Source organism: Phallusia mammillata, chromosome 2 (genome assembly GCF_965637545.1).
Source record: "Phallusia mammillata chromosome 2, kaPhaMamm4.hap1.1, whole genome shotgun sequence".
In the NCBI taxonomy this organism is placed as follows: domain Eukaryota; kingdom Metazoa; phylum Chordata; class Ascidiacea; order Phlebobranchia; family Ascidiidae; genus Phallusia; species Phallusia mammillata.
This window is the reverse complement of record NC_137253.1, coordinates 17,256,854-17,283,359: the sequence shown is the minus strand read 5'-3', so window position 1 is coordinate 17,283,359 and position 26,506 is coordinate 17,256,854. Positions and strand designations below refer to the sequence as shown.

Here is a 26,506-nt window from a genome sequence, read left to right as displayed (position 1 = left end):
AAATTACGTCACAATGGAGTTTCTAATTAAGATTTGTATTACTTGTTTTTCTACACAAAACAATGGCTAGAAAAGTATAAATGTAGGTTTTCTATATACAGTATTGCCAAGTTATATATGTTCAATAATGGCTAAAATTTTGAGCAGCACCCCCACAAATTTTAGGCACGAGCCGCCACTGATCCCGAGTAGGCTAAGCGTTAAAACCAGTGGTTCTCAAACTTTTTTATTGTCGGAGCCAAATGGTATTTTTTAAGTGTGCAGGGAGCCGCAAAAAACGAAACCTTGATAAAATCACTAAAGAAGATGACTTTGAAAGCTAAAATAGCAATGTTTGGTGGTTTTCTGAGGTCTGGTGCGAGCCGCAAAATAAGTAGTTGGGAGCGCATGCGGCCCCGAAAACCGAGTTTGAGAACCACTGGTTAAAACTGTGGGCTACTGATACAAAGTAAATTTGGAAATCGAACTAAAACTTACCCGCTTTTTTCTAACTTAAGTTTTCTTTTTTAGATTCGCGAACTTTTCCGCCCAAACAAAAAAATGAGCGAAGTTTGTTCTCTTAACGCTCTGACATTCGACCTGTGGGCCTATAGCTGTTCAAATACTGAAACAATTAACATTGTAGATTTATACGATTTAATTCAAGATTAAAGCTCTTATTACGGTAAACTTTTGTAGTGAAGTGAACAGAGTAAATACTAAATTGTTTAGATTTTTTAAAGGTAAAAAAACATTTAGGCCTATAGGCTAAAATGTTTGCCTGCCAATCACATACAATAAATATTACCAACATGCAACATCTTGTCATAGTCTACACACGCTTGTTTGGACAACGTTTTCCGAACTTTAAGTTTTGCCTTCTTTAAGTAGATTGGCCTAACATTCGTTAATTGTTATATTTCCGTTGTGAACCAAAGTGCTTGCAAGCCATACAGAACATAAAAGCAAAGTAACTAACAACCATCTATTTGCCAAAACCGACAACTCTTAACGACACACCTTTAAACAGTTAGCGGTCGTGTATTTGAAGTAAAGCCAAATTAAGTAAACACAAAACATCGTTTCTTTCCCGAACATTTTCTTGCATGTTTTCCATCGTTTGGTAAAATTTAAACAAGCAGTCCCGTGACCACACAGTTTCAACGAACTGACGCTTGACAGAATCTAAATGTCGCTGAACAATGTTTTCCCACTGTGCTTGAAGAACGCACTTGTCCGAATGTGGTAAAAACTCACCAAGGCCTTGATTCTGTTGTAAGAGGTTTGAGAAATAACACTTTCTTACATGTTAAAAAAATATATCCAGAAACGGAAACGTTAGGTCAGTGGTTCTCAACTCGTTTCATGCCATGGACCACCAGCCTAGTATAAATACTATCGTGGACCATTTTAATTTTGAGCAAGATTAAAGTAAGAATACGAAACAACCATTTGGGCTTGAAACATAAATCTTAAAAAACGATTTTCAAGAAGTGAGATACCATTATTCACAGCAATCATTTTGATACTCTTTCAACATGTAATATGCAATCATCTCTAGTTTATCACCAATTTTAGTGGACGTCCTGTGCACCACCCAAAAAGTCATCATGGACGACTGGATCCACCAGTTGAGAGCCACTGAGTTAAGGGTAGTGGTGTAATGTTCAAATTGAACCCAATGCACGGCCCCGCAACAAGTGGCGAACTAAAAATACTTGCACCCATGCTGTTAGCTATAACTGGTCATGATTTTTTGTTAGTTAGTTGTAATTGTTAGAACGTTCCCCTCTGTATAAATTATAAACAGTGTCTTCAATATTGCGCTGCCAATATATGTGTATTGTATCCTATTTGATAGTTAATACATACACCAGTGGTTCCCTACCTTTTTGACCTTGCGGCACCCTAGCAAAACTGGATCAATTTTTTTGAGGTTTCTGTATTTCAAATAGGCCTAACTCTATGAAAAAATGAGCCAGGAATAACTGCGGGACGCGAAACTTAACACGCACTGAAACTCGGTAAGAAATAAATAATTTCCGCACTTAACGGGTTAAAGGTAAAACCAATAATAGGCCGCAGTATTGCAATATTAATGTCTCGTGGCACCCTTGACCATTTCAATTGGCACCCCGGTTGGGAACCCCTGACAAACATCATTGCCATAGTTAAAACGATATTTATTTGTTATAAACATTTTAGCCGAAACCGAACTTTTTAATTGCATGGAATTAATGCCAAAACTTTCAATATTGCGAATATGAAACAAGATGAATTAACTAATTGCTGCATCTAATAAATACAAGTCACGTTGTCTGCAAAATATTAGAGGCTTGGTAAAGCTTATGGATAGAAAAAGTAAATTTGGAGTGTCATAAAACACTTCCTTTATACCAACAACACAGGGGTTAGTTGAAAACATCAATCAGAGTGGATTAGAAATTGGGCCGAAATTATTCCCAACATTCGGTTTAATCACTAGTTACCAAGCTGTCATCGGGTCAATATCCTTACGCGGCTTTTAAGAACGTAGTTTTCTGCAAGCAGAAAAGAATGAGCCCACAGACATTTTAATTTCAAGCCCAAATTTTCTTCAGGTTCTTGTTACTTTATTAGACTAATTTACGTTACACTAGTAAAGAACGACAGGAAATACAAATGAGCTAAACAAAATTCTAATGTAGCAAACTGATTAATGTTTGCCCTCCTTTCTATTTCTTGAAGGTCGCAACACTTGTTTATGACTTTTGCATGCCGTGACAAACGTCGTTGATAGCCAAGCACCGTTGATAAACCCAAATGTAATAATATCTATTGTCATTAAATTCCATGCATTTGCAAAGTAAGTAAGCTACATGTACATATCTACCATTTGCTTAAGTTTTAGTCAAATCCATCAAACATTTGATGGCAAAACAAGTCGGGCAAATGTTGGAAATCTACCATCTGTGTAAGTTTCATCCAAAAAGACAAACATTGGGAAGAAAAAAAAAACAAAGAAAAAAAATAATAATCTGAGTACAATCAATGTGAGTCAGGGAAGGGTACCTATAATAATCATGCTGTAGAAATAATCACGTACAAACTATACAAGTCGCATTCAATTCAGCAATTGTTTGCAAACTTTACCTATTTTAGGGGTTAGTGGAGATACATGATAAAACTCTACAATCAACACCTCAAAATGGCATATTGTACAAACTTTCTGAATTTTATGAAATTTGGACATTGTTTAAAAAGTTAACCCTTTTAACTGATGGGACTGCAAGGCAAATGTGACAATCGAAACCTATAATTGACTTATTTCACAAACTGTCAAAGTTTTAACCAGTTTAGCCAATGTTTAGAAATTACACCTGTTTTGGGGGATAATGGGGTAAAGGTGGTGCTTACAGGGTAAAACGCATCAATGGTTGATGTATTCTATCAACTGTCTAAGTTTCATATAGTTCTGGCATGTTTAAAAGTTCACCAATTTTAGGGGGCTAGTGGGGTAAATATTGGGGAACTATAAATGATCAAATGAACAAACTGTCCAAATTTTTTACAATTCAGGGATTGTTTAAAAAACTAGAAGGGTGGCTTAGCACATTTTGCCATAGCATATACACTACTAAGTGTTTTGCAATGGTAATATATCCCCCATGTTTTTTTACCTTGGGTCCAACATTAACTAACGTCTTTTAACCTTTATTTCTTTCTGCAGGCAGAAACTCATGGGTCCCAATACCGCACCGTTGTAAACAAATAATCAAGTCCAACACAGTGGTCGGGAGTGTGCTTAAATAATCATGTTTTAAAAGCACAAACTGTCTGAATCTCATGAAATTCAGACATTGTTATAAACTTGTGGGTATAAATAGCATAAAACACTGACTCTTTAAAAAAGCATATTTTACAAACTGTCAAAACGTCATTTCACTCATTGTGAAACAATCACCTATACAGGGTGAAACATAAAAATCAACAAAAAAGAAGTTTTACCCATTTTAAGAGGCTAGTGATGTAAATATTGGGGCTAGAGGGTGAAAACCAATAATAAACACCCAAAAATTGCACAATAAACAAAATATCTAAATTTCATCCAATTCAGGCATTATTTAAAAAATCACCCATTTTAGGGATCTAGTGGGGTAAATATTGGGGCTACAAGGGGTAAAACACAATTATCAACAGCTTATTACAGCGAAATGAACAAGCTGCCCAAATTTCACACATTATTGAGTAAATCAGAACAAATGACACATCTACACGATTATATCTGTGAAAACTACATCCAAATCTACCAAATATTTCAGGGCAAAAGTACATGGACAAACTTTACCAGAAAAAAAAAACGAAAAAAGAGAGTGAATCATGATGTGTCCTCTTGAGGAAAGGGGGCCAATAACAACACTACAATCTGACCACAGCTGGCACCAGAGAAATTGTACTTTGGCATGAAATTAATTTGTACCATGTAGATTGAACCTGTGAGAAGACATTACCTGGTTACCCCTGTGTGGTCGTCAGACAGACCATCAAATGATATTAAAAAATAACATTTTGCTGGTGTGTAAGAAAAGTAAAGCTTAGTTGGACAAGTTAATTTTATGTCAAAATTATAAGGTCTAGTTTCACCGGAAAAATAACAACGCTTATTGTTACATCACAAACGTTCAAATTTACATGTTAGCTTATCAAAAGTTTCTGGTCTGGCATTTTAGGACATCGTTTAAAGTCCACTAAACTTTAAATTTAATAATGCGTCCCATACAACTCACTGGATTATATATGCGACACGTTGTAAGTGAAACAAGCGACTTTATAACATACAAAAACAATTTTTATAATGGCTAGGAAGTGTGTGCGCTTTGTTGAGTGAAAACAACACATTTTTGTAATAGTTATTACAGAGAAAATAAATGTTAAACATTACAGTAATTTGTGATGTTAGATGACGTCCAAGCTAAATCTTTTTATCTTTATTGTTCCGCCTCCCCGTAATTTCGGCAAGTGGGTCCCATTTTTGGCAATGTGTATAATGTGGTGTTACCACGCTGACAGCGTTGAATTGCAACAATAGCAGAGGGGCCTGGCGGTGTAAAACGTTGTGTAACTCATATACTGCAAGCTTTAAGGTAGTCTTACCTTATGTAGCGACAGGAAATGAATTTGGTATTTCATGATGTCATATAATATGGCATACCCGGGAAAAATTTAAAGTTTGGCGCCCATGCGATGAAGTCAACTGATTTCTAACTGGTGGACTGGGACTAAATAAGAGGTGGTTGAATGTGGAACGCCTTTAAAGTTGAGCCATAAATTTAAAAGAAACTGCAACCAATGATCAGTGACATAGGTTAAGTGTATAACCACAGTACTGTTGAGGCTTTCTTGACCAAAAAAAAAAGGGGGGGGGGGTTAAAGGTAACATAAAAACAAACATGCAAAAATCTCATCAAAATAGCTAACTGATACATAGACTTTTGATAGTGAATGTATGATAAAAACATTATGTTTGTTTCCTCTGTGTTTGTAAAGAGTATGGTGGGGTCATGTTAAACTTGAAAAAACTTTGGGCCAACGGCACAAAACATAAACTGTTGAAACCCACTAACCGAAGATAAATATCTTGCAAAATTCATGGTTTTGAGACAGCATAAAAAGGTTTGTGCAACAAGAAAAACATTACCTCTGTAAATGTCTGAGAATAGACACTTCGATGGGTAAGCACAGACAAAACAGATTGGTTTTTAATTACAGATGGTTGCAAAATATTGTCACTTCTGTCACAAACAACTTCAGCATGTTCATTGCTCTAAACATATTTGTGGGACAACAATATAATGTGTTATGGGAAGCACTAAATAGCAATTAAATTAAAATTACACCAATTTTAATGCTTTATGATCTAAATCATTTAAAACTAATAAAGAGAAAATACTTAAAGCAAATGTTGGTTGAATAAAGGGTTCTATGCATACTTTACGAGTACAGACGAATCCGGTTAATCGCATACCGGTTAATCGCATAATCCGTTTAATTCCATCACAATTAAAAATCCCAAATCGTCGCCCATCGTTTGTTAAGAAAATCGTCCGGTTAATCGCATACCGGTTTATCGCATAAACCGGATATTCGCATCGATTTTCCACGAAATATGCGATTAACCGGATTGATGATCTTTATGTGAAAGTGGAACAGCCCGAGTATTTGGAATAAAAAACGACGATATGATAGTAAAATCCTCCGGAGGTAATGTACGCGAAAAAGACGTAGATGCATTTTTGCATTCCACACCAATACCGTTGAAAATGACACGTCTCCGACCATAAAATATTTTGGAAAAGTTATTAGGAGATTAAATCGGCGTTCAGTGTACCGCTGTGCGATAACAAGGAGTCGTTATCTCACAGCCGTACATTGATCCTTTTTTTATTGCCTTATCTAATCGCCAATAGTTTAAATCAAGCGTTTAAATAAAGAGTTCAACGTGTTAAAATTACGAAACTGGTGTTCCGTCAAAGATGCTGATTGTAATTTCTTACTAAGTGAGAACTGCACCAAATTCGAAGTGTTAAACTGTATTGAAATTTAAACAAGGTTAAATGTAAAACAACTGTTTAAAAATGTTTTCTGTTATATTGTTCAGGACCCGCCAAACACGTAATGGTTGTAAAAAATGTTAGATCGCAAGTAATCATACCATGTTGTTTAGATTCACGTAGTTGATAACGTGCCAATGATTGCCATATTTTGTCTTCTGTTCGTGACCTTGCGCAACTTATCAGGTAAAACACCGATTAAGAAAGGCATTTATTCCTGTAGTATTTGTTGCTGCTTTAAATTTTTGAAGCCACAATCACACGTTGATCACGTGACAGTCACGCTAATCTTGCAGCTGCAGTTTTGCTGAGTAAGCTAGAAAGTAGCGCCACAATCTGAGTCGTTAAAGTTTTGCTAAAATCAAATATTATTTTTGTCAATTGGATAACGGGTTATAATAGAAACTGATGCAGCTCGCCTTAGTGCCCTTGCGCTGTAGAATGTGCCAAAGTTGTAAGTTTGACCCGGTTTCGGTCGTGTACTTTCGGGTTTGGGCTTGCTTACAAATATGCACCTAGCACTTTGCCGCTTAACGCGTTGGTTTGAACTAGAAAACGAAATAGGTTAGAAACAACAGGCCATTTTACGTGTATATTAGGCGAGAGGCCTGGCAAGACTAAAACAAGACTAAAACGTCATAAACCGTCTTCATAGGGAAGTTCCCAAATTTAAATGTTGGGCCGCTTAGCTACGATGCGATGTAACATATCTTTTCAAATAAACCTGACTGCAAGAGAAAGCACAAATCTAACGAACTGTGGCGTGTGCGCCAGTTAAGAGTGTGTGTGTGCGTTTCTACTGTTTCTTTAACACACTTAGGCGATTGCACCATAGCCACGACAGTTAGGAAGCATGACGTCATGTATTGCGCTGAGAGCAGCAATTTTTTCAATTCCCGGCAACAAAAGAGAGAAAATACTGCTCCGTTGCCATAGTTGAGCGTCACTGCAACTTTGTTTCAGCTGGGGAAGTGAAAATGAGCACTTTTGTAAACGGCGTGTACTGTTTACATAGCAACCGGATTATCGCATAATCCGGTTAATCGCATCAAATACCCTTGGCAAATCGATGATGCGATTAACCGGATTCGTCTGTACCACATTGCTACAAAACCTAAAAAACAATTGGAGCACAACTTTATTGCATTTTAACTTACTTGACATAAAAATTCATGATCTGGTGCGATTTCATCTTGGATATTGATTTCTAATTCTAAAAATGGCAACTTACTGCATGTTAAGTTTACTTATAACCTATACAAAAGATTTCTTCTTATCTAGCTGACTTGTAAGGATTTCTGTAAATATACTTTAATAACAAAATATACATTCTATCCATTTTGGGTAAATACATTTATTTTAGTTTTTCAGCAGCAAATAACAAATGTGAAGTCTTGACAGAAAAGCCTTGTACAATCAGTACCCCTTTAAACAACTTATCTATTTAAATATTTATGTATGTGTGATTAAAAGATACAGTTTAAAGCCACATAGTACTCTGCAATTATAAATTTTTGATTTCAGACATGCAAAAGCTAATTGGATGTATAAAATCGAAAAGTAGGTATAATGGCAAAACGTCTGCCATCCGCTACTCAATCGTGTTCAAAATAACAATCGTTTTTCCAGTTAAAGTTTTGAACTTTGCAATGCATAACCTACCATTTTCTGATTTTCTTAAACCAGTCTTCAAATCATCTACAAATTCCTTTTGAAATTTGTCCACCTTAAAATATTTGTATTGTGCATAGGGTTAGTTCGGATATCAATACTTTTCACTATCCAGATAATGGATATTTTGAATTTAGCTATCCGGTTGACCGGATAATAAAGAGTCTATTACAACAGTGGTCTTCAACCTTTTTTTAAAGTAACCCCAATTTAAAGGAAAATGAAATCAGCATTTACATATGACCCCATTTTTTACGATGGGGAGAAAAATGTTTCAAGCAACGCCAAAACTGAAACAATTTTCATGTAAATTTGGCCGGTGAATTTTCAACTAGACTTCAAATATTTGCATTCAGTGTGCATTATTACGCTCAAATGTTAGCACCCAAAAGTTTTATTTTTTTTGACCAATCTAATTCGTTTTAAAGCTCACCAGTTTGCAGAAATCAGTAAATTTATGTGTTTTCCCTATACCTGCTGTATTATTTTGTACATGTCATTTATGGGGCTCTATTGCATAACAATGGATTCCACAACTTGTGTTTTATTTACATTTAAGTTGCCATTGATGGGTTTTGATTATTGGATCACAATGATTAGATTGTGACATAAAAAAGGTCCTGAACTAGAAAAAAACAAAACAATTTTTGATAATAAATTTAAACACCAACAAATGACATTTTTAGCCACCCCAGAAAAAGTTTAGGAGACCCAACTTGGGGTCGCGATCCACAGGTTAAAGACCACTGTATTAGAACATCGTCTATTTGTGGCACAGATTTAATTTTAGTGTTTATACTTGAACAGCACATAACAAATTTATCCATTTAAAACATTCACTATTTCTGCAGTGCATTTATAAAGCATGATATGTCGTTTCACAGTTTGCGATTTAGTCCATTTTCTCAGCAAAAAAGGCCCCAAACAGAGTTTTTGAGTTTGAAACGTAATAATTCCATTCTAGAATATGTAAATTTATCCTTTCGAGTGAATTACTTCACAAAGCTGAAATGACAAGTTCTTGCCTTTCATTGCATGCAATTTATTATTCATTTGTTCTTAATACAGACGAATCCGGTTAATTGCATCACAATTAAAAATCCCAAACCGTCGCCCATCGTTTGTTAAAAAAATCGTTCGGTTAATCGCATACCGGTTTATCGCATAAACCGGATATTCGCATCAATTTTCAACGAAATATGCGATTAACCGGATTGATGATCTCAATGTGAAAGTCGAACAGACCAAGTTTTTCAAAAAACGACGATATGATGGTAATATACGCGAAAAAGACATAGATGCGTGTTTGCATTCTACAGCAAATAACGCAACTAATTTCAACGTTGAAAATGACACGTCTCGACCATAAAATATTTTTGAAAAGTTATTAGGAGATTAAATCGGCGTTCAGTTTACCGCTGTGCGATAACAAGGCGTCGTTATCTCAAAGCCGTGTACATTGATCCCTTTTTGTTGACTTATCTAATCGTCAATAGTGATATAACAAGCGTTTAAATAAAGAGTTCAACGTGTTAAAATTACGAAACTGGTGTTCCGGCAGAGACGCTGATAAGTGCGAACTGCACCAAATTCGAAGTATTAAACTGTATTGGAATGTAAACAATGTTAAATGTAAAACAAATGGTTAAAAATGTTTTCTGTTATATTGTTCATGACCCGCCAAACACGTAATGGTTGTAAAAAATGTTAAATCGCAAGTGATCACACTATGTTGTTTAGATTCACGTAATTGGTAACGTGCCAATAATAGCCATATTTTATGTCTTCTATTCGTGACCTTGCGAATCTTATCAGGTACAACACCGATTAAGAAAGGCATTTATTCCTCTAGTATTTGTTGCTGCTTTAAATTTTGGAAGCAACGATCACACGTTGGTCACGTGACAGTCACGCTAGTCTTGCAGCTGCAGTTTTGCGGAGTAAGCTAGAAAGTAGCGCCACAATCTGAGTCTTTAAAGTTTTTCTAAAATCAATTATTCTTTTTGTCAATTGTGTAACGGGTTATAATAGAAACTGATGCAGCTCGCCTTGGCGCCCTTGCGGTGTAGAATGTGCCAAAGTTGTAAGTTTGACCCGGTTTGGTCGTGTACTTTCGGGTTTGGGCTTGCTTACAAATATGCACCTAGCACTTTGCCGCTTAACGCGTTGGTTTGAACTAGGAAACGAAATAGGTTAGAAACAACAGGCCATTTTACGTTTATATTAAGAGAGAGGCCTAGCACATTTATAAGGGAAACTACCCAAAACAAGACTAAAACGTCACAAACCGTCGTCATAGGGAAGTTCCCAAATTTAAATGTTGGGCCCCTTGGCTACGATGCGATGTAACATATCTTTTCAAATATACCTGACTGCAAGAGAAAGCACCATAGCCACGACAGTTAGGAAGCATGACGTCACGCATTGCGCTGTGAGTAATAAATCTAGTTTTGACTTGAGAGTACGTTTTTCAATTCTGGGCAACAAAAGAGAGAAAATACTGCTCCGTTGCCATAGGTGAGCGTCACTGCAACTTTGTTTTAGCCGGGGAAGTGAAAATAAGCACTTTTGTTAACGGCGTGTACTGTTTGCATAGCAACCGGATTATTGCATAATCCGGTTAATCGCATCAAATACCCTTGGCAAATCGATGATGCGATTAAGCGGATTCGTCTGTAGCATCATCTTATGTCAATTCTCTCGTGGATTTTACCAGCATAGGGTAAGACGTACTACAAAGTGAATATACTGTTAAATTGCGATAAACAGGAAGTCATTTGCTACATCTCTCACTACATTTATTTTTTGGTTTCCAAAATTGTGTAAAAATAGACGTTTAGGCAGCGTTGCTATTTTGTTATGTGGTTAACTGAAAAAAAAATAGATATCAGATACCAAAAACCTCTTCGGTTAACCGGTTATCCGGATAATTCAAACCTAATTGTGCAGTATGAACAATACCGTTGATTCACTTCAGCTTACTCTGACCACTGACCTCATTTTTTGCCTCTTTTTCAGTTTTCTCCCAATGTAGATCATTTCGGATAGTTTGAAAGTTGTTTACCATAATTCCAGCAAATATGTTTTTGAACACAAAAGAGCCAACCCAAATCCAAGCCATGATGTATACCACTGTGACTGTGGAGTCATATGCAGTTGTCATCACTTTTAAAAGATCCTGTTTTTTGAGAAAAAATAATAATAATGTGTGTTGGGAAGAGCAGGGGCGTATCCAGAAATTTTTAAAGGGGGGATCCAACATTTTATTTTGGGAATTTTCCTAATGACGTCATTATACGTCATTAGATCGCTTTGAAAAATTTCCCACACAAAAGTGCTTAACCGCACGAGACTGAATACGTAATTGACATGTCAAAATGCCACTAAATTGTCGCCTATTTCGTTTTCTGGTTCAACGCGTTAAGCGGCAAAGCCCTTTGTCCAAAATTGTAAGCAGACCCAAAACCGAAACCCGGTCCAACTTTCGACTTTGGCGGTTTCTCTACCCGTCCAATTGACGGAAATTTCTACAAGCTGTCCAATTTTCAATTAATTCTGTACTTGTTTAAAAAAATTCACCCATTTTAGCAACTGATGGGGTTCTACACCCAAAAATACATAATATAAAACTACAATGATCCAATCAACAATAACGTAAAATTTTATCCAAATCGATCAATGTTTAAAATAATTCTGACCACTAGAGGTGTTATTAGCAACATTTGTTAACGCTTCTGACATCACAAGGCTGTCAACACCCCTACAAATTGCATGTGCAAAAACGCTCACCAAGCAATGCACAAGCACAAGTACCATATGTTCTGTTGCCTTTATTAAACTATTACACAACAGAAATCTTTCGTTTGGTGCACAGCAACATACATGTTTTACATTTTTGGGGCTAGCGGGGTAAATCCTGGGGTTATCAAGTCAAACAAAGCAGGTGGCACATCTGCATAACTATATCTACCATCTGTGAAAGTTTCATCGAAATCCACCAAAGATTTCATACCAAAAGTGCATGGACAAACTTCACCGGAGAAAAAAGAACAAAAACAACTGAGTGAAATTAAGATGGGTCCCCTTCCCTGAAGACAACATTAATGTAAAATTGTATCCAAATCGGCCAAAGTTTATTTTATGTTCTATCTGAGAAAAAAGGCTAAAACACAACAATCAGCAAATTGCAGATGATATAGTGGGGTAAATGATAGGGCTACAGGGTGGAACACAACAATCAACACCTATAAATGGCACACTCTACAAGCTATCCAAATTTCAATCAATTCCAACACTGTTTAAAAAAATGACCCATTTTGGGGGCTAGTGGGGTAAATGTTGGGGCTACAAGGTTGAACACCACAATCGACACCTATAAATGGCATACTCTACAACAGAGGTCTCTAACACGCAGGCCCGCAAGCCACATTCTGGCCCTCAAAGTATTTGCGTGACCCACGAAGTAACATTTGAAAGTTATGTGTTTTTACTCAGGCAGAATACCCTGTTGGACAGTGTTTACATGATACAATCATTCTCTATTCGTGGTAACGTTTTTATAGAATAATCAAAATAGCCCACCTTTAGAATCAGTAATTGCAATTATTGTGTTATATTATTTACATTGTTGTGTCATTGTTTTCACACAACACAATAAAGCTCAGTTGGTTCTTTCACTTTGCTACACTGTATATCTGTTTGTAATTGTGTTTTTTACAAACTTTGGGTGAAAAAATCTTAGGGGGGTAGCGGGGTAAAAACTGGGGTTATCAACACAAACAAAGTGGGATGCACATGCACATGTACATAACTATATCTACCATCTGTGCATGTTTTATCCAAATCCATCCAACATTTGCAACAAAAGTTTTGCTTGACACATACGAAAACTGAAACACAGTTATCGAGTTTAAATCACGTGTTAGGTGTGAAACCTTTAAAACTGGAAATGCCTGTGATAACTTAATAAAATGACATGGCATTGCTGCGCAAGTACAACTGATAACTAATCAGCAAAACGACTGTTTTGTACCTAAAACTAAAACCTAAAACTTAACCTAAAACCTATTTTTGGAGGGTTTAAGAAGTAAAAATGCGTGATTTTTATGTTTTGAGGGGTTGTGGGTGAACCTCTGGGTCATTCAGGGTCAAACTTCAGGAGGATCAAATTTAGATTAATAACTAACATCTGTCCAAATTTGAACAAATCTAAAGCACTCTTTCTTGACCTAACATGTACAACAAACCACATTACACAAAAAATATCCACAAAAACAATATGTGTCTCCTTCATTGAAAGGGACCCATAAATAACCTGTAAGCGATTTATTACTTCATAACAACCTTTTTAAAAAAAAAGCAAACCTGGAGCGTTTCAAGCCAATGGTCTAGTGTCATCAGTTGAAATAGCGTAGCAAAAGACCAGAGAATATCAGAAAATGCTTTTTGATACAAAAGTTGCACTCCCTCAGCCTTTCCGTCAAATCTGGTATATCTTAAACAAATTGTTTTACTCACTTAGTGAACCTTACACATTTTGGAAACTATATTTTTCGAAACATATTCAGTTCCAGTTTTGGTGTAGCAATGACAAAGATACTGATGTGGTAAAAATCCAAACAACTGCTCTTAACATACCTAATCAAATTACTTCGGTTAATGGGGAATGCTTGACAGTTCATTTTGTTCTTACTTTTAAACACATGTGACTTATAGCATTACACCGTCCTGGTCAAAATGCATAGAAAACACAAGTTGTCGCACTCCATAGAAAACACAAGTTGTGGGGATGAAAATGGGGCGAAATTAGCGCGAATTTTGCATTACGCCTTATGGGGCCGATTTATAAAATGATTAATTTGGATACTATTGCGGTGTTTGATTTTGCAATTTCTGCAAAATTTTGAATAAAAATATAACTACGCTCAACTTATAATGTTTAAATGGAACTGATGAACATGAAATAGAGTTTAAATTAGGTTTTAGCGGGTAAATTTTCCAGTAGATATACATGTAGCCTACTTAAGTCCCAAAAGATAAAAAGGTTGTGATGTATATTCATCTAAAATTGGAATAAATAGTTTGACCATGGTCCTCCAAGGTCAGAAAAGTCATGACGTAATAGTGACGTCATCGTTTATTTACTGCATTTTGACGCATTTAGCACATACTGAATTTTGAAAGCTTTTGGTAGTACCTTTAAAGGTGTTGCACAATCTTTCCCTCTGTTTTTAATTTTTTTGAAAGATATTTGACACTTTTTAGTGATAAAAATATTTATTGCATTAATTAAGGTCTATATACCATGTTGAATATGTGTACTGTCATATGCAACACAACCACAAGAAAAAATGCAATATAAACAAATACAACTAACATTGATGCATAAAACAACCAATATCAACAAAATTGTTAAATCTTCTTGAATCTATTAACCTGTACATCACAAAAAGTCTCGTGGGAAATTTTGCATCCAAAGTGGCACTTTTTTAATTTATTTCAGTTTCAGCTGATACTTCCCACAATACATGTTATGTGAGGATATCACAAAAAATCCAAATGATTTCATTAAGGGCATAAAATAACATGCAAGAATTATTAGCAATTTTCAAAATTGGTGATTCCATAAAATCAAAAAAGTCAAAACTTAAGAGACACACTGCACAGTATGACATGTTGTTTTGAAGCTTCATAAACTCAAACACAGTAGTTACATGAAGTCCAATAGATCCTGTGTCAGCCTTCTAAATGTCACAAAATTACATTTAAATCAATGAATGTTATTTGTCTTTCCATCTTGTTATGCATTACTATTTTATGTCATTATTTGTGTCTGTTTTAATCAAAATTGTTGCAAAATAAAACATTGGCATTTATGTTTTACTTTTTCTGAGTCTATATGCCTGTTGGTATTGCAAGCCAGGAGTCATGCCAAACAGCAACTTCTTACACAGGTTTGGTGCGATGGGACACTAGATAATTTTTCTTCAGTAAGGATACTTTGAAATCAACGGCTTGTTCTTTTAAAAGCCCACCCATCCACCAGTTTCTTCATTATATTGGTGCACTTAACTGGCCACCAAACCACTTTTTTTTACTATTTTAAGTTGCAAGTTTATATATATGCACACTTTATTCATCTTATCATAGAACTGTTAAATGTATTGCAAATTTCTGTAGGTTTGCACTTTTTCCAGTAGCAAAAAAATAAGTATACCGTTAACCTAAATAAAGACTTTAAAAAGTATAACTTTGATAAACAAACTGCTTTGGTTAACACTTATATTTCTAAGTTTTTCAAATATCTGTACAGTCAACATTTTTTATTACTAAAAACGGTCGGGATCATTTATATTTACTACACTTTATTCACAAATTTGCTAGCAAACGATGCAGAAAATTTTTTTCGCTAAACTAGTGCCAATAAAACTGCTTTCCTGCAAACATTGTGCGTTGCCTAGCAACCAATGACGTCATTTTTACGCATAAATTTTCTTGTCAGCAAGGCAATTTAGAAATAAAAAATATTTAGTCGTTAAGCCAGGTTATTGAAAAAAACATCAAAAACCCTATCCTTTGCGTTGTTAAAAGCGTGCAAAGTTGCCCCATTTCACGCTCCATGAATTCTCGTGCGACAACTTGTGTTTGATAGATAGACTTTGGTCCTGGCAGTGTAAAAGCATGACATGTTTTGAGTTACACAAGTTGGGAGTCCCAAACTAGAAGGGTGGCTTAGCACATTCTGTTGTTGCACATACACTGTAACCTATTTTAAAACATTAATATATTTCCTATGCTTTTTTATTTGGTTCCCATATTAGCAACCATCTTTAATAATCTCAGTTGTTTCTGCAGACAGAAACTCATCGGTCCCAACATACAAAGTTGAAAATAATGCATTTCAAGAGATAACCATTTCAAGAAGGTTGGATGTTGTAAGGCAAAACACAGTGATCGGCACTGGGCTTAAATAATATTACTATGTAGAGTACAAACTATACAAATCAGATTCACAACAGATATTGTTTGAAGTATGTCATATTTGATGTTCTTTTTCAAAGAAAAGAAAAAGTAAATAGTGGCATAATGGGGTAAAACAAAAAATAGACACCTATGAATAGCTAATTCTACAAGCTGTCCAGTTTTCATTCAATTTGAACATAGTTAAAAGAGTCATCCATTTTAGAGACCAGTTGGGTAAATTATGGTGCAACAGGGAAAAACACAACAATTGAGGGCTTAAAATAGTATGTTCAATAAACTTTGCACATTTGATTTAATTCCAACATTTTTTAAACATCACATATTTTCTGGTGGGGTAAATGGAGCTATAGGGTAAAACACAACAATCAACATTTATGATGGGCAAATCCTACAAGGTATCAAAATTTCATTTATTTTAAACGTTGTTTAGAAACGTCGTTTAACCCATTTTAGGGGGCTAGTGGAGTAAAATGTTGAGGCTACAAGGTAAAACACATTAATTAATACCTACAAACAGCATATTCTCCATTCCGCCATTATTTAATAAACTCACCCATTTGAGGGTGCTAGTGGGGTGAAATTGGGGCTACAATGTTAACACAACAATTAGCTCCTATGAATGGTAAATTCCACAAGCTGTCCAAATTTCAGCCAATTCCAACACTGTTTAAATGACTGACCCATTTTGTGGGGGCCAGTAGGGTAACTAATGGGGTTTGACACACAAACTAAAAAAGTGAAACCACAATGTATCAATCAATAGTACTACGAAATTTAAGCCCAATCTACAAATGTTTAAAATTTTCACTACTAGATGTGTTTTGAACAACAACAATTATTGCTTCTGTTGTCATAGGGCTGTTAACAACACAACAATCAGCTCCTATAAATGGTAAATTCCACAATCTGTCCAAATTTCAGCCAATTCTGAACTGTTTAAAAACTCACCTATTTTAGAGCACCAACGGGGCAAATACTTGGGTTTTCAACACAAACAAAGTGGGATGCACATCTACATTACTATATCCACCATCAGTGTATGTTTCAGCCAAATCCATCAAACATTTCATGGCAAAACAAGTGAGACAAACTTTAGGAAGAAAAAAAAAACAAAGAAAAAACAACAAAACAATTTGAGTAAAATCAATATGTGTCCCCATCCCCTAGGGGACCCATAATGACAGATGTACCTGTATCATTTAACTGTTTTACCAACAGTACAACAAAAAGGGTAACTATATTAAACTGCATTGGATGTTTAATTTAGTAATTTGTATTGTGCCAATATAATAACACAAAAATGCAATTATTTCTTAAAAACCCTGGGATATAACAAACACAAAAGCAAACCTATCAAAAATCACTTCTCCCATTAAAGCAAACATCCACATGAAAAGTGCAAGTAAAAGCAGTATAAAGCTCATTGCACTAAATGCTTTTGAAACACTCATAAGAATAATTCTTGCTTGCTCAAATCTTGAAACCTGTAATTACATATTTGTTGGCAAGCTAAATTGCAAACTTAAGGATATACTTACCATTTTAAGCAACCTTGTGATCCTTAAAACACGAAGAAAGCTTAAACTAGACAAACCGGAATTGCTGACATCATTGTTAAACCATCGAATGAGCTAAACAAAAAAGTGCGTGTTTTGTAGTTCATTTTGTATGATTGACAATCCAGAAAAGTTGTTATTACCAGTTCAAATATCTAATGTAGAATCCACCACAAATGGTGAGTTTATCTGTCAACAATAAATAATTCCCTATTTAATTCCTAAGGTTGCAAAAGCCATCTAGAAGTAACTGAAAAGAGTGGCATTTCTATATTTCACCAATTAACAAATGAACACATTACATAGTAAAAAAATGCACTCCTAATCCTCTTAGAATTTAATCCAGCTTTCAAGCAAGTCAAACCTCTTGTTATGAGTTCTGTTCATTAAGGTTCTGGTCCAGGTTAAATAAATCTAATTGCGGGTTCTGGCAAATTACTAATTTCAAATCGGTTTGCAGTTTTAAAACTGGTTTAAATCCCTGTTTGCTTAATTTTATCCATTATATGCATGGCCTTGTATAAAACTGCAAATAGGTTTTACACCACTTCATGTAATTCATCATCTTTGACACACCCTATCCTATAGATGTTAGCCCACATATTGTTCAGCAAGTTGTTTTAAAATCATTTTTGTGTGTGCTGGTGATTATAAAAAAGAATACCAGTTTGGTTGCCATTAAAAATCACCTGTTGTTCCACAGCAAACGTCTGTAGTATTTGTGGGTCCCCTTCCCTGAGGGTTTCACAATGTCAATTAAAGTTTTGAACAGAAAGAAGGTTTAAAAGGGTAAAATTTTAGGAGTCACAAAACAGGGTAAAAAACAATTTGCAATATCTTTGTCACACAATGGATTCTTAATTTTGACATGAAATAATCTCACAAAACACTGCTTTGGTTAAGCATAATTCAGAAAAAATATTGACATAAGAATAAAGTACACACTACAGAAAACCTCATCAGTAGTTATAGACTGTCATTCAGCTTGACTACTGCATGTTGAGAGACTACAGCATGTTGAGAGGCTACTGCCAGTCAACATACATAGATTGCAAAACAGCATAAAAAAACTGTTTGTTTTGCCTTTGCCACAACATGAAAATCTAGTTTGTCACTGTCTGTAATACTATCTGGAAATTCCAGAAGAATTTTTAACTGTGTTTTTGGAAAACAATAGCTCCGTTCAATTTAGGTATTAAATTCTCAGAGGATTGGGAGTACTTTCTTTTTTACTACTTTTGTATTGGATGTAACATTATAAAAATGTAAACATATGGACAAGGAATCATGAAGTTTGGGTTGTTGGTCCCACAAAAATCGTAATTAAAAGCCATGACAAATTTGTTCAGGAACTCTATATGTAAAAATAGAATGTGATTGCAAATGGCATCCTAGATTTTTGGGGGTTGAAAACACCACAAAAGTAAGGTATTTTCAATATACTCTCAAAAAGTTTTTTCAACGAGTCTAACTAATCTAGAACAACTCATACCATTTTTAGTGATGGAACAAGACTCGTATGCAGGATAGACATATACCGCTTTAAAGTAAAGATAACACAAGTTCAAAATTAATAAAATGCATCTTTCAGTATCACATGGACTGATTAAGATTGTCACATCCCAAGTAGTTGACTTGACTCTGAATAGCTACTTTCTGATAATAACTCAAACACTTTTCTACAGCAAAGCTTACTGATTTTAACTGAGACACAATGAAACTAACCCTTAACCATTGTCCCTGATTATTGTAGGTAATAGCTTGATTGTGCTGAACATTGAAAGTGTGCAAATTTGTGGCATTGTAAACTTTAAGAAACAAATATAGGTTAAATAAATCGTAGGTTAAATATATACTAATTTTCCAAAGTCTGGTGAGAGCCACAAAAAGAGTTACTGAGAGCCACATACGAGAATTACTGTAAATTATTATGTTAATTACACACCCCATATTTTGCAAAGTGTTATTCCAAACTGAAGCCTATTATATGACACAAAAATATTACAATGGTTTACAGAAGTTGAAACAATTTTTGATTTGATTATTATCCATTATAATGATAAAATATGTGCTTCTAATTGAAAACACATGCAACTGATTTCACTTTATTTCAAAAATCCTTACAAGATAGTTTCTGTGTAACCGTCAAAATATCACCCCCAAACCCCTCTGGATACACCACTTTACACAACAATAACAATAAAACATAAGGTTAGGGTAAAAATATGTGACATTTTTTTACCTACCCATATACTATTTTTGTGCTTTGTTAACAACAGACATTTCTTTACTTGCTTCACACAAGGATGAATGTCTTTACAATATTTTAGTTGAAGTGGAGCAAACAAAACACAGTTTATTGAATAAAGCTAAATTATATTTATATTTTAGTGAAAATGGTCATTCTATTGATTTGTGATTGGCTACTAACCACTGTGGTCAAACAAAGTTGTGTGAAACACCAAAGTGTTAACCTAACAATGCAGCCAGAATAAAAACACACCCTATATACCTCAGGTAAAATTGAAACAACAGTTATGTAAAAATCCAGTTCATTCCATCCATTTTTCCAAAACGTCTTAAAATCATCAACCCATTTTAATAGAATTTCAACAATAAATATCCACAAACAGCAATAATCACATGTTCGAATAACTCTGACAACCTCCTGTAAAATAGAGCAGCTGACTTATTGTTACGAAACTATTTGATTTTTGATTACTTTAAATTGTGCAGACACAAATGTCATTTTAACTGAACAAACAAAAATAGCATAACCTTTTTTGTATTATAGAACAGAAAACTGTTGTATATAGGATTCTTATCTTTTAAACTAAAGTTGGCTTTTCTGTATGTTTCCAATTTATTGTACATACCACATATTATTTGATCCATACCCAAATACATCATTGGGGTCTGTGGGTAAACAGTCAATCAGATTTAAAACTAGAGTGGTGGCTTGGCACATTTGGCATTGCACATATACTATGACCCATTTTGAAATAATAATATATTCCCTACGCTTATATTATATTGGGTCCCACATTAGCCACTGTCTTTCATAACCTTCACTGTTTCTGCAGGCAAAAACTTGAACATGTAAATAATGCACTTTAAGAGATAACCATAATAAAGTTTAGTGTAGTCAGGTCAAAGTTAGGGCACAGTACTGTGCATAAATATCCATGCCATGTAAAGTACAAACTATCCAATTAAGATATTGTGTGAACTATTTTATGTTCTATTTTAAATAAAAGAAGTGGTAAAAAGTAAGTCTACAGAGTGAAACACAGCAACTGACACAACTAAATGGCAAATTCTACAAGTTATTTACATTTCATTTAATTCTGACATAGTTTAAAAATGCATCTCTTACTGGGGGAAAGTGGGTTTAATTCTGGGGCTACAGCAGTGGTTCTCAAACTCTTTAACCATTTGGCACATTGAAGAACTAAAATTTTTGTTCAAAGAATGTTAATTTTCAACTTTATTGTGGTGAGTAAGGATGCTTTTCTTCACCAATAACAAGAATAGGAGCTTTGAAATGTTGTCATATGCTTTGTTTCCATAGACATTTTGAACATGGACATAAAACATGGCCATTTCGCATAGTCGGACAAACGCAAATGGCCCAAAAGTACATGCGTTTCCATGACCTAAAGTTTGTTTAAGTGTGATGAGTAGCGGGAAATATTGCCGGTTTCATGTTCTTGGTTTTAATTTGATGTGCGAAAATGATTAATTCACCAAAGTTTAGAAACATTTTTTGTCAGTTGTAACTATTTCAAAATTATTCGTATAGCATAATGTATTAGCAGCTGGAATTCGCTGCCAACAGTATGTGGAAGTGCTTCATAAAATGAGATGTGTTAGCAGAAGGAAACAGGGGAATTGTTGGATGTTTAAAAGATAATCAACTGGATAAGTGTTTGTTTTAATCTTGTACACCAGAGCTCTTCAACCGGGGTTCCGCGGAACCCTAGGGTTCCGTGAACTTTAAGGGTGGCACGGGGAGTAGCAATTCGAGCAGGAATGATTCATAGTATCATTGTTTCGAACAGCAATGCTAGCCTGTGCAATATTGTTAACCTTTGTTACGCCATAGATCAATTGTGACGTAATAAATACAATCTTGTTAAACTCTAGCTAAGTTGCGAAATTAATGTAGAAACGACCGATCCAAATCACACGGCAATGTGTTTCTGTCAACCGTTTAATTCAAGTCAACCTTTGTGATGTGGTTTGGATGTGTATGCATCTTTTTTCTTTGATGTAGCCTACTTGTATTACATTCATTAAAATTATTTTATAGGGGTTCCGCAAAGTTTGACAAAATACCTTAAGGGTTCCGCGTCACTAAAAAGGTTGAAGAGCACTGTCGTACACACTGTGTTCTTAACCATACTTGGTGCTTACAGGTTAAGACTTAAGTGGCAAATAGAGATTCAAATTTAGCAATGCATCTAATATTTGTTGGTTTATTTGTTTTGTTTATTTAAATGATATGTTGAGGTTTAATTGCCTGCATTGTGTACAAGATATGTCACATTAAAATTTAGTACATGGTACATAAGTACAAAATTGTTTACATATAACATCCTCATAAATTCTGTTTTGTTCCATGAAGCAGCGAAACTTAGCAGTGATTGACATCATGAAAATAGGTCTTATCATTCTCTTGTATTTGGGTTTTCAAAACATGTAAAATATGAGTTCGTTTCTCTTATAAGGGCCTGATGTGTTTGTAGTTGTAAAGTAGATTAGAGGCCAAAAATTAGGAAGTTTATTGCAAATTCTTCTGCCACATAAAACCTCAGAAATGCTAGCAGTTCCTGCACACAGAACAATTAATAAAATCATGCCAGGCTGCATCCGAAATACAATATTATTGAAAAACGAAAATTGTAAATTTACCCTGGTCATCTCATCAGTGTATCTGTTTTGACACTTTGGGTCTTGGTGAGCTTTCCTTGACCACCTTAGCAAATAAATATTTCTGGCTCTCTAACATCTTACATGTCTCAATTAGCTAGTTCATCTCCATTACGTCTATGGGGTTAAAATGCTGGGCAACATGTGCTTAATACTTAAGTTTAACTGGCCCTTAGAAAGTTTACAATGACAAACAATTATGATGCATAACTAATCAAGAGTTTAATTCATTGCTCAGATTCCAAATCCAGGGCAGTCAAAAATTGAATATAAGCTGCTTGATAAAATCTCTTATGTTACCATAATGATAAAAACCATTTGCAGATAACTTAAACTTAACAGTCGTTTTCATTTTTGCAACTAAACACCTGAACCAGCGCAGGCTCAATACAATGGCCATGTAAAGACGGCCATAAGCTGTATATCTACCCCGCGAGAAAAACATACGAAAACCTGGCAGTTCATCATTTGTGCCACTTCCAAATACGGGTCATACAAGATGGACATAAAGTGGCTATGGAAACAAAGTAATACACACTAACTTTTGGTCATAAAGTCCTAAAACACTGTGGAATGTTTGCACTTTTAAAACACGGAATATTTCGCGACAAACTTACAAATTTCTCACGGTACACTAGTGTGCTGCCGCACACAGTTTGAGAATCACTGGGCTACAGGATAAAACACAACACCCATTTTTGGAGGCTAAATGTTGGTGCTACAGAGTTGAACATAACAATCTACACCTTTCAAAAGGAATATTCTACAAGCTGATCACATTTGAGCCAATTTGGACATTGTTAGAGAGGTGAAAATTGTGGCTTTTAAGTCAAACAAAACAAATGGCATATCTACATAACTATATCTACTAGTGATGGGACGACACCACATTTTGAAATGAGTACTGATGTCGTGTCTGGCTAACACATGTATATACCTTCGATACTGAGTACCGGGTACGATTACTGAGCCTGATTACAGGGTACTTAAGTACAGTGTTGTACTTAGTTGTATATCACCTGCTAATTTATCTGCCATGGCCGGCGTACAGGTGTGCACACACACATGCAGAAAAAAGTAATCTTCATACGATAGCGAAAAAAATATGTAACCTGGCGGAACTTTTTCCCAAATTTCCACTGTCCGAAGCATATATTGGCACAAAGTTTTCTGTATTCTTATAGTGTAAACCGGCCTTTGGTATGGAATGTTGGTATCAAAAACTGAGACAAAACATTTCGATACCCAGTACGAGTATTGATACCACTGAAATCGTTCGATACCATCAATACCGAGTACCCGTCCCATCACTAATATCTATCATCTGTAAAAGATTCACCCAAATCCACCAAAGATTTCATGGCAAAAGTGCACGGACAAACTTCAAGGGAAAGAAAAACAAACAGAGTTACATCAATATGTGTTCTCTTAGGCTAGGGCAGGGGTCACCAAACTTTTTTCACTGCGGGCCGGATATGTTTAATACTGAATCGCGCGGGCCGCATAGTTTATATTAGTGATTCATCGGTTGGCCGAAACATTTCGGCCGAATATGCTGTTTTTTGATGTTTCGGTTTCGGCCCGAACTTTTTTAAAAATGCGGCTGAAACCGAACTTTTTCATTGCATGGAATTCATGCCTAAACTATCATTTTCACCAATACCAAACGTCATAAATTAACTAATTGTTGTTAACTAAAAAATCTATGAAATACGAGTCACGTTGTCTGCAAAATATTACACGTTTAGCAAAGCTTCAGCATTGTGAAACTGATTTTGGTGTGTCATAATTCACTTCACTCACATCAACGACACAAGGTTCAGTTGGAAACATCCATATAAACGGGGAATTTTAGGTTCGGCCTGATTCGGCCGAAATTATTCGACCTAGTGGCCGAATATTCGGTTTCGGCCCGAACCTTTTGAGGCAGGTTCGGTGCATCACTAGTTTATATGCCCTAGTCTTTCCAAACTTAGCCCGCGAAGCAATGTTTGTAGGGTCGCCAAGATATGGTCTTTCTGCAATCCCATTCAAAATCTGGTGATGCGACTGTTTAAAACTGTATAGTTAGTCTTATCTTACGAGCAATGCTTGTATATTACGTCACAAGTAACAAAAGAAGGCAATTGTTTGTGCACAATTAACACTTGCAGTCTTGTCTGTGACGTAACAAACTGGCTTTGAATCAATCTCGGGCGAATCCTATGAAACTATAGGTAATCTACATATCGCGACAGGAAAACTTTCGTAAGGAGTAGATTAATTTTTTAATGTTACAAAGTTATCAATACGATTCGGCAAACCAAAAAATGTGGTTGCGGGCCGGATGAAATGACCTCGCGGGCCGTAGTTTGGTGACCCCTGGGCTAGGGGAACCAATAATTACCTATTTAGAACATGTGCTTAAAATAAAATTATTAGAATCACTCTTTCCTGATTAAAGGGTGCAAATAAGTTGTGTTAAACCTAGGAAAATAAATGAAATCAATCTAAACCAAGTGGTGTAAGTAAACCCAACCACCTCCTTTTAATGTAAATACAGAAAAATACACTAACAAAAATCTTAGGTTATACAGACAATTCCATTTCACACAACACCAATTTGGATAACACCGGCCCTTTAGGCTTTATAGTTGCATTCAGTAATGCATTCATCTAAAAAGTTAGGTTTGGATAATTACCCCTTATCAATCTTTTTACCCTCACCACACCAGATTCTAGTTCAATATGCTGTTTAACTTATTATAATTTTATTTTTACTGAGAACATGTTCAGAGTAATCGTAACCATGAATGTTGAGTTGAGTTGTTTTCTCTGTTTAGGTTAGGGATACACAACTTACCATATATGTAGATTCTGTTGTTTCTCCAATTTCTGCATCCACAACAAGCAAAACAGCATTCACCAATATTAGAATAAGCATAAAGTTTTGAAACCAGTTACTATCTACCACCCAGTTTGCCCACATGTCAAGTGGTGGATAGGTAGTTTCCCGGCACTTTATACGCTTCCATCTTCGTTCTTGTTTTGTTACAGTTGACTGTTAATGTTTATGGCATTTAAGAAATTAAGAATAATCTTACAATGCTTTATATGTAACCTTTTGTTTTTTACTAATAAAATTGTTTTAACTAACATTTGTAAGACAGCTTTAAAAATGAAAAAGGTGGATTTTTATATGTAGCCAATTTGATCATTTTTTTGTCCTATTATTTTACCATATACACCATTAGCCATATTTACAAAAACATATTTTTTGTACCGTTAGCTTGGGGATTGCACTAAACTTGACAAGAGCATATGGATTTTCGCTTAAAATTTTTTTTCGTTTTCGTTTGTTCTCTATGTCATCAGGGTGATACTTGGGTGCTTCAAGACCTTGCTCCATTTCATTAAGGTTTTCAAGCAACCTAAAGTCACGAATGAGCCTCATTCGAAACCTGTAATAAAGAAACCAAAAGACCATCCAAAACGTTTACCAACAACAGTAATTGCAAATAAAATGCAGAATCATACCGCTCAGCATGTCCTGTCAAAATTTCAGTGGGATGGTGTTTTTCTGTCAGTGGTTTTGATTCATGTTTGTTCTGTTTTGTTTGGGAATCAACCTGTACAATTACTAAAATTGTTTCAAAAAAAGGAAAAGAGCGAAATACATTATTGCTCCCACTCTGTGGAATCAGACAGGTTAAAGTAAGTTCAAGTCATAGGATTTTATTAAAAAAGAAAACCAAACAAACAATGCTTCAACAGATAGCATTGTTAAACAAACAAACAAGTGTGCACAAAAATACT

General features: G+C 35.2%; 1 protein-coding gene across 1 annotated transcript; it reads right to left on the bottom strand.

Moving 5' to 3' along the window:
* Window positions 1-1,368: 1,368 nt before the first annotated feature.
* LOC145213357 (cation channel sperm-associated protein 2-like) lies at window positions 1,369-26,287 on the bottom strand. Its single transcript, XM_080081600.1, has 12 exons — window positions 26,228-26,287; window positions 25,974-26,151; window positions 25,554-25,751; window positions 20,292-20,447; window positions 17,762-17,854; window positions 17,574-17,707; window positions 13,605-13,734; window positions 11,236-11,418; window positions 8,232-8,295; window positions 7,727-7,782; window positions 5,657-5,782; window positions 1,369-4,452 (listed from the first exon to the last, which is right to left on the bottom strand). Exons 2-12 carry the CDS (start codon window positions 26,142-26,144, stop codon window positions 4,378-4,380), a joined length of 1,386 nt encoding a protein of 461 aa, XP_079937726.1. The 5' UTR covers window positions 26,145-26,151; window positions 26,228-26,287; the 3' UTR covers window positions 1,369-4,377.
* Between the last annotated feature and the right edge of the window lie 219 nt (window positions 26,288-26,506).

Coding starts and splice junctions, on each gene's coding strand:
- LOC145213357 (XM_080081600.1), bottom strand. CDS start 26,144: ATGAGGCTCATTCGTGACTTTAGGTTGCTTGAAAACCTTAATGAAATG. Junction 17,855..20,291: donor TTGTTTCAATTTTACCTGAG/GTATATAGGGTG, acceptor TTTTTTGTTTAG/CTCATTCGATGGTTTAACAA. Junction 8,296..11,235: donor AAAAAGAGGCAAAAAATGAG/GTCAGTGGTCAG, acceptor AAATATTTTAAG/GTGGACAAATTTCAAAAGGA.